Consider the following 18242-nt stretch of genomic DNA (forward strand, 5'->3'; position numbering starts at 1 on the left):
TGTGTGTGTGTGTGTGTGTGTGTGTGTGTGTGTGTGTGTGTGTGTGTTGGGATACCCAGGCTCCATAGGGCCCTTTGACCAATTCTAGGTTGGTTTGGACATTGATAGAAGTGGTTTTGTTTTTGTTTTTGTTTTTTGTTTGTTTGTTTTGGACCTTGTCAAAGAAGGCCATTTTCTACAGTGTTGTCTCCATGAAAAAGGTCAATACACAAATTCTACTCATTCTGTTCATATCAGACTCCAGAGCCTTTGCTAATGCTGGTCTCCTCCTAAGAGGCAGTCAAGGATATTTCAGAGTTGGAGTGCTTTAGCCTTCAGACCACAAGCCTACAGCACACCTTACTCTGCATGATTAGCTTTTGGATCTGTTAACTATTAATAAAGCTCTTGCTGCCTGCACCACTGGTGTCCCAGTAAACAAATGAGAAGGATTGGAGACCTTCCTGTTACTACTCAGTTCATTCACAAGGACAAGTTCCTAGAGTAAGTGTGTGGCTTTGTTTCTCCAACATTCTCCACCATGGATGGCAGGTCCAGGTCTTCTCAAGGGGACCAGAAACCCCTTCAGGCAGAGAGGAAGACACCGTGAAGTCCAATAGCTGCTGCCCGTCTGGGGGAAGGGGGTTTGCCCTTTCCTTGTGCTGTTCCAATTGTCCCCCTGACCTTGAAGATTTTCTGCTTTGTCAGAGGTATGAGTGTCTCCATCCCGAGCCCCGAGAGCTGGACTTACAGACACCTGTGAGACACTCTTTCTGTACTGGAAACTTAACTCTGGACTTCTGGAGAAGATGTAAGTGCTTTTAGCCACTGAGCCATTCTTTCATCCCCTAAAGCTTTATTTATTTTTAACTGATGTGTTGTTTTTAAATAATGATGTGGGCCCAGGGAAAGCTTTGCCACCAGTCTTGTCCCCGAAGACCCCTGTTTCTTCTGCCTATACCTGGTGTGTGTGTGTGTGTGTGTGTGTGTGTGTGTGTGTGTGTGTGTGTTCAGCTATGTATATGTAAATGCAGGTGCCCTTGGAGGCCGGGGCTATGGACTATCTCTGGGGTACAGGTGGTTGGTTGTAAATGGCCCCATGTGGATGCTGGAAAATAAATTCAAGTCTTCAGAAAGAGCAGTGTGTCTTTTTGCCCTCTCAGCTGTCTCTCCAGTCTCTACCCTTGGTTAGTGAGACAGGATCTCCCACTGGGATTTGTGGCTGGTCGAGAGTAGGCTAGGCTGGTTGGCTGGTGAAGCCCAGGGATTTGTTCTTCTCCATCTCTACAGCACTGGGTAACTGGCTCTTACTTGGCTGCCAGTGATTGAACTAGGGTCCTCACGATCGGGTCTTCAGCACTTGAGTGATGGAACTGTCTCCCCACACCATGTATTTTCTGAGTGTATTTCTTTCATTGAACCAGCTTAGGGTGAGGAGGGACAAACCCCATGTCCTCCTCGGCTCTCTCTTCCTATGATGCCTGCCGAGGGCATACATAACTATCCCAAGACTCCTGGGGACTGCAAGCCAAGGGTTGGCTATATTTTTGCCCCCAAACAAAAGATCCTCCAGGGGGTTGGGGGTCCTTCTTCTGGTGGGTCCCAGCCTTTGTGTGAGGGTGGACTCTGTCTGTGGGCACCCTCCTGAGCTGGAGCACCATCCAAACACACCCCATTTCCCTCTCGGAACAGACTCCATTGCCTTGCCTGTATCATTATCTGCTGGTACTGTATTTTAAAATATTTGCAAGTTATTCTGTACATGGAGTGAAGTTTTCCCACTCTCTCTAAATTCCAGTTTTCCAAGACTTTCTTTTAAATGAAAATAATCGGAAATAATGGCAATTCTTAAGAAGCAGGCTCACCTAGGCTGGAGTCAGAATTGGAAACAGATAGGTTCAGAAAATGCCAGCCCTCTCATTGTATGGTGTCAGGGTGTCTGTTTGTACGTGGGCATCAAGGTGACTCAGTGCCCCAATGCTAGGCAGGTGTGATGGTTGTACAGTGTGCAGTATGATAGGGTCATGAACCTCTGGACACCAACCATGCCAGCCTGCTGTGAAAACATGAGTCTTTGTATGGTTTGCTTCATGGCTGGGTTTTGGACAGTGATATCAAGCTAATGCTGGGCTGGGTAAGGGTTGGAAGATCCTGAAGGAGGGTCGACCCTTCTCCTCTTTTCCCAAGGATGGGGTGGGAGGGAGGTACAGTATCTGCCAAAAAAAAGCATGTGACTAGAAGCTAGAAGACTTCCTTCTAGCTCAGCCAGTGTGTTGGCCTTGGCCAGCCGCTTGTGTTTCTCCTTGTTTAGCAAGCAGCTGATCCCACTGGGCCTTGGGCCAAGGCCCTTCTCCTTGTGTTGGTCAAGGCCAAAGTTGGAAATTGGGGAGGATAAACTTCCAGATAATTCTGTGTTGTCTGAGGTAACCTGAAATGCTCCATTTGAACTGTCAACACCTACAGGCCGTTGCTGTCTTGGCTGACAGAGGACTCTGAAGGTTTGGATATTAATTGTCCTGCCTCAGAACCCTTCAGTGTATAAGGATTTAACTATCAACTATCGAGATGTCCAGTGACATTTGGTTGTTAAAAGTGGAGAAACACTCCTTTGGGATGGAGTTCTAACATTTTGTGACTCCCCCCCTTCAATAACACACTATTTTTGTAAAAATCACAGCTGTAATTTTCTTCTTTGAAAGGTTGTCATCACCTTTGGGTACATTCTAGGGGATATGGTCTTACACACACCTGCTTAGTCTCCGTCCCTCTCACCAGCGGAACCGCAGCTTGGTTTGTTCTGAAAGCTTGTGAAACCTGGCACTGTGGTTTAGTCAAACAGGCTTATTTTAAGGTCTCTGAGTGTCAGGAGGCCTGAGGAGGTTGACAGAGCCTGGGGTTCTGAAACACGAGGGTATAGGTAGGTGTGACTAAATTACACTGAATAGAACCTACCTCAGGCTGATGCCAACCGAACTTCTGATTCCACCCTATGCTGTCCCTTGTCTACCCTTTACAATAGTTTAGTTGGCACTCAGAGCTGTATTAATTAATTAATTATTACTATTGTCAAAGTTCTTCCACTAAGGAAGGCAAGTTCAGGATAAACTAATTACCCAGTTGACTTGACATAGCTCTCGTTGTAGTCATTAAAAGAATCGAGACTTGTCAAGGACCACACCTGTCACGACCCCATTAAGAACTTCAGTCCAAGGAGTGAATGAGCTTCACTGCCCCGGCTGCTGCGCTGTGGTGTTGGATTGGCACATGGTCTCAAAATACCATCATATGATTTGGTCAGAGATCTGACAAGCTTTTCTCTAGCAAGTGGAGTTTACAGAGAAGGGACAACAGTTCACGGGGTTTCCCCACTCCCCTGCATCTGTGAACAGGGGCTCCCCCGGGTCTCTCTGACTCATAAACGCCACTGATGGCAATGAAAAGAAAGCAGGCATTCCCCCAACACCCAGGGAGGCTAGCCGTGTCTGAAGCCTGGTGAATGAGCAAGGAGATCCTGAACAAATGAGAAAGCTGGCTTTGAAGGAGCTTGGGGTTTCTCTTTCATGAGGTTTGCTCTGCCCAGCATGTGGCGTGTTTCTGCTGTGCCGCCTCTTTACCCTCTGCCTGTCTCCACCCTCCATTTCAATGAGAGCTTAGAAAAAATGAGCAAACCTGGAGTTGGTATTTTCATAGCACATTGTCCATAACCCACCTGTTGGCTCCAGGTTAAGATCATAGCACACTGCCAGGGCCCTGGTGTGCTTGGGATGGCGTCAGTGTGGAGGACAGAAAGAAAATATCCCCTTGGTAGCTTTGTTGTTGGGTTTATAGTGTTGTCTTATTTCCCTTGTGTTTGGGGTGTTGTGTTGGGGTGTGTGTCCTTTGCTGGTGTTGGCAAGTGTGGAACAGGCTGGAGGGTCATCAGATGTCTTCCCCTCTCTCTCCATTTTATGTTTCTATGAAGTCTATGTGCTCATGAGGCCTAGAGCTCACTGCTTCAGCTAGCCGGTGAGCACCAGGGATCCTTCCTGCTCTGACCCCCAGCTGGGGATCTGAACACGTGTCTCCATCTCACACATTGAGCACTATACTGCCTGATCCATCTCCCCAGCCATAGGATTTATTGTTTAACACTGAAATCCTGTGTACAAGGACACCCTCCTCCAAGGTCTGGGGACATCTGGGTACTTTAGCCAGATGTTAAAACCTAACTACATTTTCAGCCAGAACCTAATTCCTCACGGCTGTGTTGGATCAGTGATACACTAGAAAATGTATAGTCTGAGCACTAGAGGGCGCCAGTGCCCTCCCGAAACTGACTCTATGGCTTACTTGGGTCTCTGGGGCAGGCTGGGAATCCAGCTAGAAAACTTCCTTTGCTTCCAGAGGTGATGCGGACGAGGGAACGGGTCTCCTGTGCTGACACCAAAACACTTATGAACACTCTGGAGTTCACACAGAAGAGCTGTCCTTTCAGCTTGGAGCAGAGGGAGCTTTCCCACCTTCCCCGTCACCCGTGATCATTACATAAATCCCTGGAATGGCTCCACGAAGGAAGTTCACTGTGTCACGTGTCCCTCTTTCTGGCTCACTTGTAGCTCACCTGCCAAACTGTCCGAGGCAAAGGTCGAGGATTCCTGACTGGAAGTTCAGTTGTAGTGTCTCTCTGGTTCTCTTATACTAGATTACCAGAGACAGAAAGTCTAAACTACTACTACTCTCGTTTCTTATCTTACAGTCTTGCTGGTCCAAACATGATGGTGTCTCGCTGGCATGGGGGCTCCAGGGGGGCAGCCCACATTCTTTCTTCCCCAGCTGCCAGAAGCCACCTGCTCTCCGGGACCCACAACCTTCTCCTTCAACCCTAACCCTAACCCTTATGATTCCATTTCTGGTCATCCCTCCACGGTCAAAGTTTTGCAGACAACAGCTAGGGAAAGGTATCACTGTGGGAACACACATGACTGGACCATCGTATTCATCCAGAATAACACGTAAGGTTCAAAATCTGTAACTTGGCTATCATTCACATTTTTTTTTTCCTGTTCATTGTACTGCAAAATAGTCCTCAAGCTTGTTTTTCCACGTTTTTGTCATTGTCAGTCAATGGTAGAGAGAGAGCTGTGGTCAAGGGTAGACCTGTTTGGGAAGCCAATATTTCCCAAGCTTCTCTTGGAATTGAGGCTAGCCATTGATGCTTTCTCGGATATAAGATGGAAAGACAGTGTGAAAGGTCTAGGTTAGGAAATGACTTGGTTCAGTATCCAGCACTCATGCTTCTATTGGAAACTCTTTATGTCCATAAAAAAGCTGGCCCCAAACTCCGTGGCTGGCCACATGAAGCATGCAGCACGGGGATGTGCTGGCCTAAGATGGCACAGACTCATGGGAATCTCCTTAGGAGACCATGTTCCTGCTGCCCTGTTGGGAACAGAGGGGACAAAGGCCACAGCTCACAGCTTTGTCATTGTCCCTTCCTTTTGCTTGTGATGCCAGACCTGTAGGGTCAGTTCCCACATGAGAGTGTGCAGATTCTGTCTTGCCCTTTTCCTGGCCTGTGAGACTCTCCCGTTGAGGGCTAAGAGGACATAGTTTATGAGCACCAAAGGTGCCACCAGAGCTGGCAGGTGTCTCACATCACCGGATGTGCACAGATGAAAGCCCCAACCCAGCTCCATCTTCCTTTCCAACCACAGTGTCCTGTGAACCTCTCACCCGCTTCTGAGATTTATTCTCTTACTGTTGCTGCGATTCCCGCAAGTCCCTTCCATCCCTTGTGCAAGAGGGATGAGGAAAACTCCAGAAAGCTCCATTCTCCTCTGGAAGGGCTCCACTGAAGGTGGAGGGAAGGGCGCCCAGTGCCAACATCACAGAGGACTCCTGGAAGCATTTTCTGCTCAGCCTAGACAGAGAGTCATTTCCGGTTTTAATTCAGGGAGCTCTGTGGAGGACCGAAGAGAGTGACTTGGGCTTTGAAAATGGGGAGGGTCCAGCCCAATTGTGCGGAGTCCTTTGTTGCGATGTCTCTGTGGGCTCTGAGATGGGCCGTGACTGTGCTGGGGATGTCAGACCTGATGATTGCTTTGTTGGTCCAGCTCCACAGAAAACTGGCCCACAGCAGGGTGTGGATGCCTGCAGAGCTGACTTAGGGTTAGCTTCTGTGAGGACTTTGACTATTTTCTAGGCTGCTAAGGTCCTGCCCCCTTCCTGCGTCCCCCGTGGCTCTCCCACATCAGTCTATTTACCCTCCCTCAAGGCTCACGAGTCTGGGGCCATCCCCTCAGCATTCGCTGTGAGTGGGAGAATCTGATTGTGTGTTTCCGTGGAGAGGCTGTCAGGAGTGTGGAGGCCTGCTTCTGCGTGAGCTAGCTCTGGGAATGCCTTCCTCCCCTCCTCTAAAAATGAAGGCTGCTGTCCCCGCTTGCCTGGAACTTAGAGGGGTGAGAGATGAGCTGAGAACTCAGGATGGCCCTAGGCAAACCAGAGCAGCTGACCCCTGCCCTAGAGCAATCTACATCAGGAAGCAGAGAAGTTTTCTGTGAGCTTGTCTCATGACATGGCATAGTCTCCCATCTTCCCTTGGGCTCATCAGCTCTGCCACAGTCAAGGCATGCTCAGCTCTGCGTGTGCCCTCCCTGGACCCTTTACCAAAAGGTCAGGGTGACGCTCAGACTCGATACCAGTCCAGAGCCCCGCCTTTTGCTTCCTGGATGAAGGTCTGTTTGTTTTGCTATTAAGGACATTTGAATTTTCCCTCAGAGTAGGGATAAGGTTGGGTGACTTGTTGAGAGAAAAATCCATTTCCCTGAGGAGGACGTGGGCTGGCATGAAAATCACACTAATTGAGGCTTGTTAAGGAGTACCCTAAATTCCATAATTGTCCAAACGGACTCGGGTTTGGGAGAGTAATGATGCCGCTAATGACAATAATAGCTCCCTTTACTGGGTGCCCAGGATGCTTAACCATATCAGGGATTTTATCCTCTCTCTGTGTGTGTGTGCATGGGCGTGTGCTGTGCACAAGTGCACGTATGAGGTGGGCTCATGTGAACATGTGTCCCTCACATGTTTCTCGCCCTTTCCCGGTATTCCTCAGGCGCTGCCCACATTGTTTGTTTGTTTTTTGTTTGTTTTTCTTCAGACAGGATTTCTCAGTGGCCTAGAACTTCCTACTTAGGCTGTGTGGCCTGCCAGGGAGTCCCAGGGACCTTGGTGTCTCCACTCCACGGCCCCGGGACTAAGAGCACGTGTCACCGTGTCTACTTTTAAAATGCGTGGGGTATGGAGAATCACACTGTGGCCCCTGCACTTTCACAACGAGCGCTTCACGCCCCGACCCAGGAGCATAGACCAGTTCCTTGTTTTCAAACCGAGAAAGTGGTGCTCAGGCAGAGCAAATGAGCTGACAAAGGCTACACAGTTATCCAAACAGCAGGGCTGAGGTCTTTCATTCCCTCTGCCCCCCTGCCTCTTCCTGTTACCATTTCTCAAGAGAAGCTTGCTTAGAAATGGAGACGTCAGGCTAGGGAGACGATTGCTCCGTGGGTAAAGTGCCTGCTATGCAAGCCTGCGGCCTGACTTCAGGTCCCCAGCACCCATGTAAATCCCTGGGTGCAGTAGTCCACGCTGCAACATGGGGCCTGTGGGGTGGAGACAGATTAGTGAGGGCAGCTCTGCATTTTGGAAGTCCCGCTGTGTTGCTGGCCAGACTTGCCCACTCGCACCTTTGGGTCCCCTCAGTAGGTGCAGGTCAGGGCCAGCAGCGCTAGTACACCCCAAGGCTAAGGCAGATGCCATCTGTAAAGGGAGCTTCTGAGAACATGTCTGAGGAATGCCTGCTCTCGGCTCCTGAGACCTGCCGTCTAAGATGTCCCCAAACACAACCTGAAAGGCAAACAGAAGACTCTTCTGGCTTTTCACAGTGCTCAAAATGAAAACAAAAAACAAAAAACCCCACTCCAGTTTCTCAAGCTGCTTAAATTTGATTTAATCAGAAACATGGACCTCCAAAAACTTCCCCTGCAGGCTGAGAACCCTGCTGAGAAACTTTGGTCCAGAGTGTAATTAGCCAGAGAGAATTACCAACATTGGGAAATAAAACTCCGTATGATAGAGCCTCCCAATTATGGGGACAGTGTCAGTTATTCACTCTGAATATACATGTATTTATCCCATCGTCTTGTCGGTTAATGACACAAGCAAGGCGATACACTCCCATTATTGCTCAATAATGGACCACGGAGACGGCGCATCTTTGCCTTATTTTTGCTGGCACATCCAAGCACTGAAGCGCATTAAAGTAATAAAATTAAGCAAGGCGTCCTGGTCCCTCCCACCGTGTTCCCGTAACCCCCTCATTTACAGCAGACTGAGATAGAAAGAAAGTTTTAGAGCAATTTAAGATGAGACAATGCTGGGCATGCAAATGCTGTTTTACTGGCGGCTGGGGCAGGGAGCTGGGACGCCTAACAGCCTTCAGCTGATGGGCTGCGCTGGCCTGCAGTAGTTCAGGATCAAGGCCACGTGGGGGACATGGAGAGTTAAACACGTCTTCATTCTCTTCACACCATGAACTCTGTGGCTGTGCCGACCATTCTCTCGCCTTCAGGCCGGGTGTCTGATCAGCTGCAGGTCTGCTAAGGAGCCTGATAAGCTTGAAGGGTTTTCGAAAGGGTTTGGGTGTGTGTGTGTGTGTTGTGTGTATACATGCATGCACAAGTTTGCTCATTCGTGCGGACCCATAGAAGCCAATGGTTGATGTTGGTGTCTTTTCATCTTATTGTTTCCAAGCAAGGCCCCTCATCCTGGAGCTCATTATGAGCCCTGGGGAAATGTCTTGTGTCCATCTCGTCAGTGTGAGGTTACGAGAATGGGCCACCGTACCCTGCCTTCCTTTCGCATGAGTTTGGGGATCACACTCAGGTCCTCACGGGTGCACAACAAGCATTTTCACCAACTGAACTCTCTCTATGGTAGTTAAGCACAAGATTTTATAGAGGTGAATGATGCTTCTTACATTTAAGAAATGAACTGTTCCTGGTCCTTATCTCTACCAAAGGAAGCACCTGCCAGAGTGGAGGACGCAGGGAGGGCAATTATGAGGGAAAACATGGATGTGAGTTTGGGAGCATGAGAGAGACAGCAGGGCAGATCCGCCTGTGTAACCCAGGTCTTTTCCATATGCTGTGGTTGGAGGGGCTGAGCCACAGCGTGCATTGCCATAGTCTGTCAGCAGACACACAGCTGTAGAACAGGAGACCCAGGGCTCAGCAGGGCCTTGTCCCCGTCCCATGCGCAGTGACTCCAAGAGGCAAGTGGAGGGAAGAGGGAAGTATCACTCCACTCCATGGAACCTCTAGGCTCTGTCGTGTTTAGTGGAGCTATTATAAAAATAAGTGGCCTAAAAGCAGGTGAGCAAGTCAGGGCTGGCCAGACGGCACATCCCTGCACTGTCTTCCCACGAGGCCTCTTCTGCTGGGACTGACTGTGCCCAAACCTGCACCAGGTAAGACAGTGTAGGGCAGGCCTCTTGGGCAGGCTGGGGATTCTGTCCAGCTCCTCTCTGTCGTGTGGGACAGAGAGCAGGAGACCAGGGCAGCAGGGCGGTGGCCTCCCAGCCAGTGTGTCCCCAGGTAGATGAGGCAAGGCAGTGTCTCAGGGCCCACGTGCTGTCAAACTATACATGAAGAATACTACAATGGCTGTGTCACAACTGTTGCCCTCGTCAGCCACTGGGCCACCAGAAAACGTCACCTACTCTGTGTGTGTGTGTGTGTGTGTGTGTTGGAGCCCCCAGATCCTTCCTCTTATAATAGGCAGAACAGCAAATGAATTTGACCCTCAGGAAGGGGCGCCTGGGCATGGGAGGAACACAGACCCGGACACCGAGCTTAGGGCACTCTTTCTGTGAACTAAGCTCAGCTTGCATGGCTTCCAGAAACTGAACTTTCATTCCTCCTCCTAACTGCAGGAGTGCCCTCCATTCATGGGCCTTTGCACATTTCTTTTCCATCAATAACCCTCCAGGTGACTCACCTCCAGAGCGCTCTTTACTCTGTCAGGTGTTTTGCACCATCTATTTTTTTTTTCTTTTGGTCTTTCCTTCCACCACGGCTTTCTGCCTTATGTCCTTATATATGGCAATACTTTGTCCTTATTTTTCTTATGACTATAGTTGACAAAAACAGACCTCATGGGTGGAATGTGGTTATGCCTTTGTCAGTAAGGAGTAATTGTATGGCCATGAACACTGGAGGTGGGTATTAGTCTGTTTTCTTTTGCTATAACATTACCTGAGGCCAGAGAGAGTCTGAAGTTTTAACCCACAGTGTCAGAGACTCACACACACGACATTGGCTTATGCTCGGCTTTGGTGGTAGCATCACAGGGCAAGGGCTTGCGCAGGAGTGATTACCCAGTAAGACAGGAAGCCAGGGGCTTGTGGGAAGTGTCAAGGGCCTGCAGTCTCAGCTCTAGAGAGATGGAAGTGGCAGGACCAAGAGTTCAGGGGTCATCTTTAGCTATGGATGGGTTTGAGACCAGCCTGAGCGATGTGAGGTTCTGTCTCAAAACAATAAAAAGCCAAAAGAATGAAAGCAGCTGGCAGGGCTGGACATCACTTCTTTTGTCTTTTTTAAATAACATCTTTCCCTCGTGAGAATCACACCCAGAAGCCAGCCTGAATGGATCCCAGAGCAAAGTCCTCAATGGCTTTGTCAACATATACTAGGCCCCAGATTTTTCTATGCAAATTTTAGGAAATATTTGTTTTTATTTTATGTGTGTATTTGTTGGCATGTGTGTGGGCTGTGTGTTTGCAGTGTCTATGAGAAACAGAAAAAGTAGTCTGATCACAAGGAATTGCTGTTAACAGATGGTTGTGAGCTGTCATGTGGGTGCTGAGAACTGAATCTGGGTCCTCTGCAAGAGCATCCAGCGCTGTTAACCACTGAGCCATCTCTCTAGCCCCAATGCCAAATTTTTCATTGAATGTGTGTGTGTGCGTATCGCTCTGTATCACACTCATCTCTGTCCTGTCATAAGCCCTGAGTTAAGCAGCCTCAGAAGGCCATCTACAGTAACATGACCACTCACAAAAATTCATGGCAATTGTGTGTGTGTGCGCACTATGACTGAGGACATCTATCATGGGAGACTGGGTCAGATAAAGATCTCTTTTTTCCTACTCTCAGGCTGGTTATGATGGTGAGAGCATTGGAAACTGCCCATTTTCTCAGCGTCTCTTTATGATCCTCTGGCTAAAGGGTGTTATATTCAACGTGACAACAGTGGACCTGAAAAGGTGAGTTGAGGCTTCTGCGTCATTGCAATAACTGGGACTAACTCTGTACTCAGAAACACACCCTTTCATGTATACAAACATGTGTGTGCACGCACGCGCGTGCGCACACACACACACACACACACACACATACACACTGCTAGGAACCATGGGAATATAATGGCATGCTATCCTCAGTCAGGAGCCTGAAATGAAGCCCAAGGGCTAGCCAAGCGGTATGGTTCATATAGAGAGCAGAGATGCAGACAGATAGGAGTAGGGTTTCGGGACCAGGGAGAGCCTGCTTTCCCTCCTAGAAGCCTGCCTCCTGCTGCTCCTGGCTGATAACACTGGAGAGTTAGTTAACTCTCATCATTTGTTAGTGTATCCCTTGGCTTTAGTCTCCAGAAAGCCACCTTATTGATTCACAAACCACTTTGAAATTCTCAAGAATTGTATCTCTTAAATGGTGGAGGCATGACTACGCCTTGGTCACACCTCAGTTTTCAAGATCATCCATCAGATTGAACTTCTAGGAATTTCTCTTCTTCCTTGTATCTAGGAAGCCTGCAGACCTTCAGAACCTGGCTCCTGGGACGAACCCTCCTTTCATGACTTTTGATGGAGAAGTCAAGACGGATGTGAACAAAATTGAGGAGTTCTTAGAGGAGAAGTTAGTTCCCCCAAGGTAGGCCTTCTAGAACGGATACTCAACTTTTTTGGTGCTTTTCTACTTGGTCATGCACAGTGTGCCACAGGAAGCAGCCATGTTAGACACCTTGAGTTAAGATGGACTCTGCTTCTGATCTGGTTTCATTTCTGTTGCTGTGACAAAAACATCCTAAAAAAGGCAACTTAGGGGAGGAAAAGGTTTATGTATCTCGCAATTCCAAGTTGTAGTCCATGATTGCAGGGAGGTCAGTGGGATAAGAATGTAAGGCAGGCAGCCACACCACAGTGCCAACCAAGAGCAGAGAGAAATGCATACTTCCTACTATAATAACCCCTGCCCTACATAGTTCAGGACCCCTTTCCTAGGGAATGGTACCACCCACATTGGACTGGATGTTCCGATATCAGTTAACCATCAAGTCATACCTACAGGCCAATCTGATCTAGACATTTCCTCAATTGAGGCTCTTCTCTCAAGTGATTCTAGGTTGTGGCAAGTTGACAGTTAAAACCAACCATCATGGCTTCCTTTCTTTGTATTCATAGCTTGACAATTAGGATGCTATGGCAGAAGGGAAGGAGGAGGCATTGTTGCCCTGTGGGATAACTGTTTCTTGAAGTCAAATACTTTCATTAGACTAGGGAAGAAATCAGGGCACAAACAGCTGGTTGACCCTTGTCTCCTAGGATTGGTCTTGTCAGTACTAGATTCAATGCAGTCCTCCTAAATCATATTTTCACTCAACCTTGAGTTTCGTTGGTTAGTAAATCAGTGTAGAGGAGCCTGTCATTTTAATGTCTGCCCAGAGAAAGACTTTTTCCTGTCCCACATTATCCTAACTAGCTATTGTGGTTTTTTTTGTGACCCTCCAATTTTGAACTCATCAAGGTACCCTAAGCTTGGAACCCAACATCCAGAATCCAACTCAGCAGGAAATGATGTTTTTGCCAAATTCTCAGCATTTATTAAAAATACCAAGAAGGATGCAAACGAGAGTAAGTACTTTTGTTGTGGGTTCTGTTTCCTGTGCGGTCTTCTGTGTGGCTGCTGAAGAGATACTGGGCATCTGGGATCATTTCACAGAGGGTACATGTGGGAGTCTGGAAATAGGGGAAAACACCCCACCTTTGGCTCTGCATGTGACTTGGGAGAGATTGTTTCTAGAGTTTGGGAATCCAAAGTACAACATCATTAAGGGGAAACATTCGAACACTCAGCTGTTTCCACCTGCAGTGTGGGAACTGTTTAAATCGTGCCCCTGCCACTCTCTAACTCATCACAGGCTTCTCATAAATGTCTATAAGAGTGGATGAGTTGGGGCTGGATAGATGGGTCACACTTAGGAGCGGTTCTTATGGAGGACTGCAGTTTGGTTCCCAGCCCTTATACCAGGTCTCTGGGGAACCTGTACCCATGTGGTATGCACGCATGCACACACACACACTAAAAAGCAAAGGATAAATGAAAGTAAATAAAAAATATCCTAAAAATCTGATGAGTCCTGAAGTAGCAGAGCTGTGTAGACGGCACAGGGGGACTGAGTCCTGTCTGCGCCTGTGTCCTGGTCTTCTTGCTGCTCGCTGGCTGTGTCTCAGAGGGGCAGCGCCTCCAGCTCTCCCCTTCCCAGGTGGAAAGACACGGCAGCCTCTTGCCTGGCCCATCTCAGGCATCTCTTGCCTTTGTGTTTCAGTTTATGAAAAGAACCTGCTCCGGGCCCTGAAGAAGCTGGACAGTTACTTAAACAGCCCGCTGCCAGATGAAATAGACGCTTACAGCACAGAGGATGTCACTGTTTCCCAGAGGAAGTTTCTGGACGGGGATGAGCTCACACTGGCCGACTGTAACCTCTTACCCAAGCTCCACATCATTAAGGTTTGTCTTAGCTCCTGACTCTGGGCTGGATGCATGGATGAGGCTTTGCGGGTTTTGATGTTCTGACTTCTGCTGGGATCAGACATCCAAACAGGCCTGGAAGGCAGACTTGAACTGGAAACCAGCAGTTAATCTTCAGAGCAGGCAAGCTGCAGTGTCCAGACACATGGAATCACATTCTCATGAAATACCTGGGCGCATGCTTTCTGCCCTATGTCCTCACTCATGTTCTCGGCCTAAAGACAAGTTATGTGTAACAGATCAGCGCACCCAGGGTCTCCTTGGCATTTACCACATGTAGGAAGATGGCACATTGTTGATAATTCCAGGGACAAACAAGGATGTTCTAGGGACAATAGAAGGGGTCTATCAACTCTTACTATCAGCCCTCACAGCTAAGAGCAGCTGATATAGCTCCTTGGCGTGGCCTTGTCTGTAGCTGGTACCCTCTATTCCTAGGTAGTTGCCAGTTCTTTGAGTGAATGTCTTTTCGATGGCTTTGCGAAGGTCCCAATATCCAAAGTCTAATGCAAGTTTCTCAATAACTCAAAATCTTCTGGATTAGAAGTCAGTATCCAATTAGATAGCTGTGCCACTGTGTCATAGCCTAGTCCCTCTCAGGGATGGAGTTTTAGCCTTTTCTGTGAACGATGTAGCACCAGACAGGTATATGCAGGCTGAAGAGGAGACTGTAGTTACTATGACAAAATGCTTGAGAAAATCCGTATAGGAAAAGAAAGGTTTATTTTGACCTGTGGTTTCAGAGTTACAGTCCACGGTCAGCTGGCTCTAGTGATGATGGGCCTGTGGGGAGCACAATGGCACAAGAAAGTAGCTGAGCTTGTGGCAGCCAGGAGGTAGAGAGAGCAAGAAGGAGCATCTGGAGACGAGATGTACCCTTCAAAGCTCCCAGTAGCCTGGGCCCCACCTCCTATTACCTCCTCAGCAACAATTAACTGGTGGGTAGCACCCTCATGGGCCAGTCACCACCAGTTGGGGACCTAGCCTTTATTAGAAAAGTGTATAATGTCTAAACCACAATAAAGAACATGAGAAATATCACGGCCACACAGGACTAACCACAATGTGCTTTATTTGTATAAAAAAGGAGGGGCTGGAGAGATGGCTCTGTGGTTAAGAGCACTTGCTGACCTTGCAGAGGCTCAGAGTTTGGTTCTCAGCACTAATATTAGATAGCCCACAATCACACGTAACTGCAGCTCCAGGGGACTGAACTCCTTCATCTGGTCTCTACGAGCGCTTACATGAAAACACACACACACACACACACACACACACACAGGTCAACAGTAGGAAGGGTAAGCTTTGGGGTGGGGTAGGTCTAAAGCAGTCCATGGGGCTAATATAAGCTCGAAACAGAATCTGCAAGGCCACTTAGCACTTAAGATACTAAACTGTTTAATGGTCTTCCAGAACAGGGTACTTTTGAAGGAAATGAGAATCAGTCCAAGGGAATTATGGTAAAAGATGAGAGTGAAGAGATTTATAATTTATTTCCCTTCCTGAGAACCGCTGAAAACGATATTGCAAATAGGCATTGGCTTCCTCTTTCCCAAGCCTATGAAAGAATGACAGAACATGCACAAAAGCGAAGAAATCTGAGAGACGGGGCAGATGGGCCATCGCTTCCTGCACAGTTAGAAAGGCCAGAGTTCTCGAGAAGCACATAATGCAATTCTGAACCCCCGAGATCTTTGTTTACAGAGTGGGGCATGTTCGGCCAGCGAGGGAAAGGTTATAGCGAGCCCTTGGGTTGAGATCTCTGAAGAGACAGAATTGAAGGAAGGACCATGCAGAGATGATGGCTGTACAGCCTGTGCCCAGCCCCCTGACCACTGGTGCATCCTAGAGGGAGATGGGGAGAGTGGGGAAGAAAGGATCTGGCATTATGAGTTGTGGCTGCTGAGCAGAGTCAAAAAAAAAAAAAGGAGTTCCCTGATTCTAACTCTAATGCTGGCCCTATCTCTAACACCAGCTCTAAGGTGTCCCTGAGGCAGAGTGTGGAGGTCAAGGATTTCCTGAGTGAATGCACATTGGGAATACCGAGTTTGCCCTGTCTCACTCTTATTGCTCTACATAATTTCTAAGCAAAGGTAACTCTTAATATGTCTGCCTCAATAAGTCGTGACTGGCAACAAGAAAGAATCCACATGAGACCACTGTATAGCTGGAGACAATAAAAGTGGAGAAAAATGATGAAGGCCCACTCAAAATTAAAGAAAGAAAAAAAGGGGGGGGAGGATAGGAAATACATATGTGATGGAGATTTGTCCCAGCAAAGCAAAGAACATTCCAGACTTTTCTACAACCTTGGAAAGGGAAAATAATATGGACTTCTTCAGAAAACCCTCTAAGACAAGACACAGAATGTCAAAAACCACTGTACCAGAAAAGAATGCAACCTAGGCCAGAAGAATTTGAGCAAGAAAAGTAAAGATAGATAAAATCTCCAGGAAATAAAAAAAAATTTCTGTAGATGTAGCAAGAAGCAGACAAAAGGACACCTAAAATCAAATGTCCAGGACCCAGGTGTTTATACTCAGAGTTGAAGAGGAGGGAAGGAAAAAAGAAAGGGCTAGGAGGAGAGAGAGGAGGTGTAAGCAGAACATCATTTTAATTAAAGGAGAGCCCGACCCTCTTCTCTATCTAAAGAACAGCCTGGACTGACCATCTGTGCCAAGGATGAAACCCAGGGACTTGCATTTGCTAGTCAACTACTTGATCACCAAGCTTATCTCCAGCCCTTGGGATTTTGAGACAGAGTCTCAGTACATAGCTCAGGCAGTTCTCAGGCTCACTATTCTCCAGCCTCTACATGAGCCCTAGAGCTACATGCATGCACCATCGTACACGACTGCCTTATTTGTATATTATTAGTATAATTATTATTTGCTGAGGATCAAACCCAGGGCCTTGGGCATGTAGGCAAGCACTGATGCAGCCTTGGCCCCAAACCTCTGCTGTCAATGTTTAGGAAACATATTCCCCAGAACAATCAGTGAGACATGCTTGATACTTCACTGAGCTGTAATAATAGAAAGGAGGCCATTAGGAACTTTCTATTCCTTTTCCACTGTTTAAACAAAGTGTTTGAGGCAGGGATATGCAGATAGGCTTATTTAGTTCATGGTTTTAGATATTCAAAAGTGTGAGTCAGCTCTGGTGTGGCCCTCATGGGACCCCAGTGTGAGTATGTGTGGGGAGCTGATGATCGTAGGTGACACAGGAAGTGAACATGAGGTGAGACAGGAAGTCATCATAAGTGAGAAAGAAAGTGACCATAGGTGAGACAGGAAGCATACAGAATGGCTCTTGTATTGAAGACTTCCCCACAGAACTAACCAGAGCCCCATGAGAACTATTTCAGTCTCCCCAGGGCATGCTCCACTGATGTCCTGTTGTAAGCCCCGCTTCTTGAAGTTCCCCTCACGCATTGCCCCACTGAGACCCCAGCTTTCCACCCATGACCCGTCAAGGACTGTACTCAAACCACAGCAGACAACCAGATAATGACACTAACAGCAGTGATCACACAGATAAACAGTAGAACTATGGGGTGGGGGAAGAAATTCACAAAACCTCAAATGGCATCATGACATAAAAAATTAGCAATCCTTGGCATCACCTCTACAGAGAGGAGAAGGGAGGCTGTCTGGTGTATTATGAGAGAGCTTGCTGTCCCTGGTTATCATCCACCCAGACACCCAGCCCCGGTAAAATAAGCTCTCCTGGGCAGTAAAATTGCCATATGATGAAATAGTCAAATGATCATGAGACTAGGAACCAGAGACAGATAAGGAGTTAGAAAAGGCTATGAAGAAGCAGGGAACCTATCTTGTAACAACTTAGAGCACAGGTTTGTTCAAAGGACACTGCTTGCTCATGGACTCTCAGAAGAGTGAGAGACCTGGGCTCCAAGGCAACCTAACTATCCAGTCCCAATGCACACAGCCCTACCATTTACCTGTTTGGCTTCTCTGTTCTTGCGTGTTTGGTGAACACATGTCTCAAGAGAGAGTAAGTAATGTAATTATGTTTAAATTAAAAATAAAGTAAATTTATGGAAATAATCTGTAGCTGGAAGTTCAGTAAGAGGAGAGAAGGTCTTCCCAGGAAGACCCTCATAGCTTGGAGTTGCAGCCCTTTTAATGGGGAGCCCAAGCTGTCCCTAGTACTGAGACCAAACACCAGGGACAGGGACAGAGAAAAGTCAGAATGTGGAGAAGGAGAAGAGCCAGAAGGAAGTGGAGACACTTGCATTCCCTCCTTTATCATCACCAGGAATCAAATGTGACAGGCAATATTAGGGGCTCCCAGAAAGAACTGAATCACAGCCTTTGAGTTTCTGGAAGGGAATGTGCGTGTGCGTGCGTCTCTCTCTCTCTCTCTCTCTCTCTCTCTCTCTCTCTCTCTCTCTCT

At 47.7% G+C, this 18242-nt stretch overlaps 1 protein-coding gene across 1 annotated transcript in view; it reads left to right on the forward strand.

Moving 5' to 3' along the window:
- Clic6 (chloride intracellular channel 6) overlaps positions 1-18242 on the forward strand; it is a 35758-nt gene that overhangs the window by 13037 nt on the left and 4479 nt on the right. The window contains exons 2-5 of the mRNA XM_055614889.1: positions 11169-11278; positions 11820-11945; positions 12819-12925; positions 13621-13802. Coding sequence (XP_055470864.1) covers positions 11169-11278; positions 11820-11945; positions 12819-12925; positions 13621-13802 — 525 coding nt within the window. The remainder of the gene's footprint in view (positions 1-11168; positions 11279-11819; positions 11946-12818; positions 12926-13620; positions 13803-18242) is intronic.

Source organism: Psammomys obesus, unplaced genomic scaffold, assembly GCF_907164565.1.
Source record: "Psammomys obesus unplaced genomic scaffold, mPsaObe1.curated_primary_1811, whole genome shotgun sequence".
NCBI classification, from domain to species: domain Eukaryota; kingdom Metazoa; phylum Chordata; class Mammalia; order Rodentia; family Muridae; genus Psammomys; species Psammomys obesus.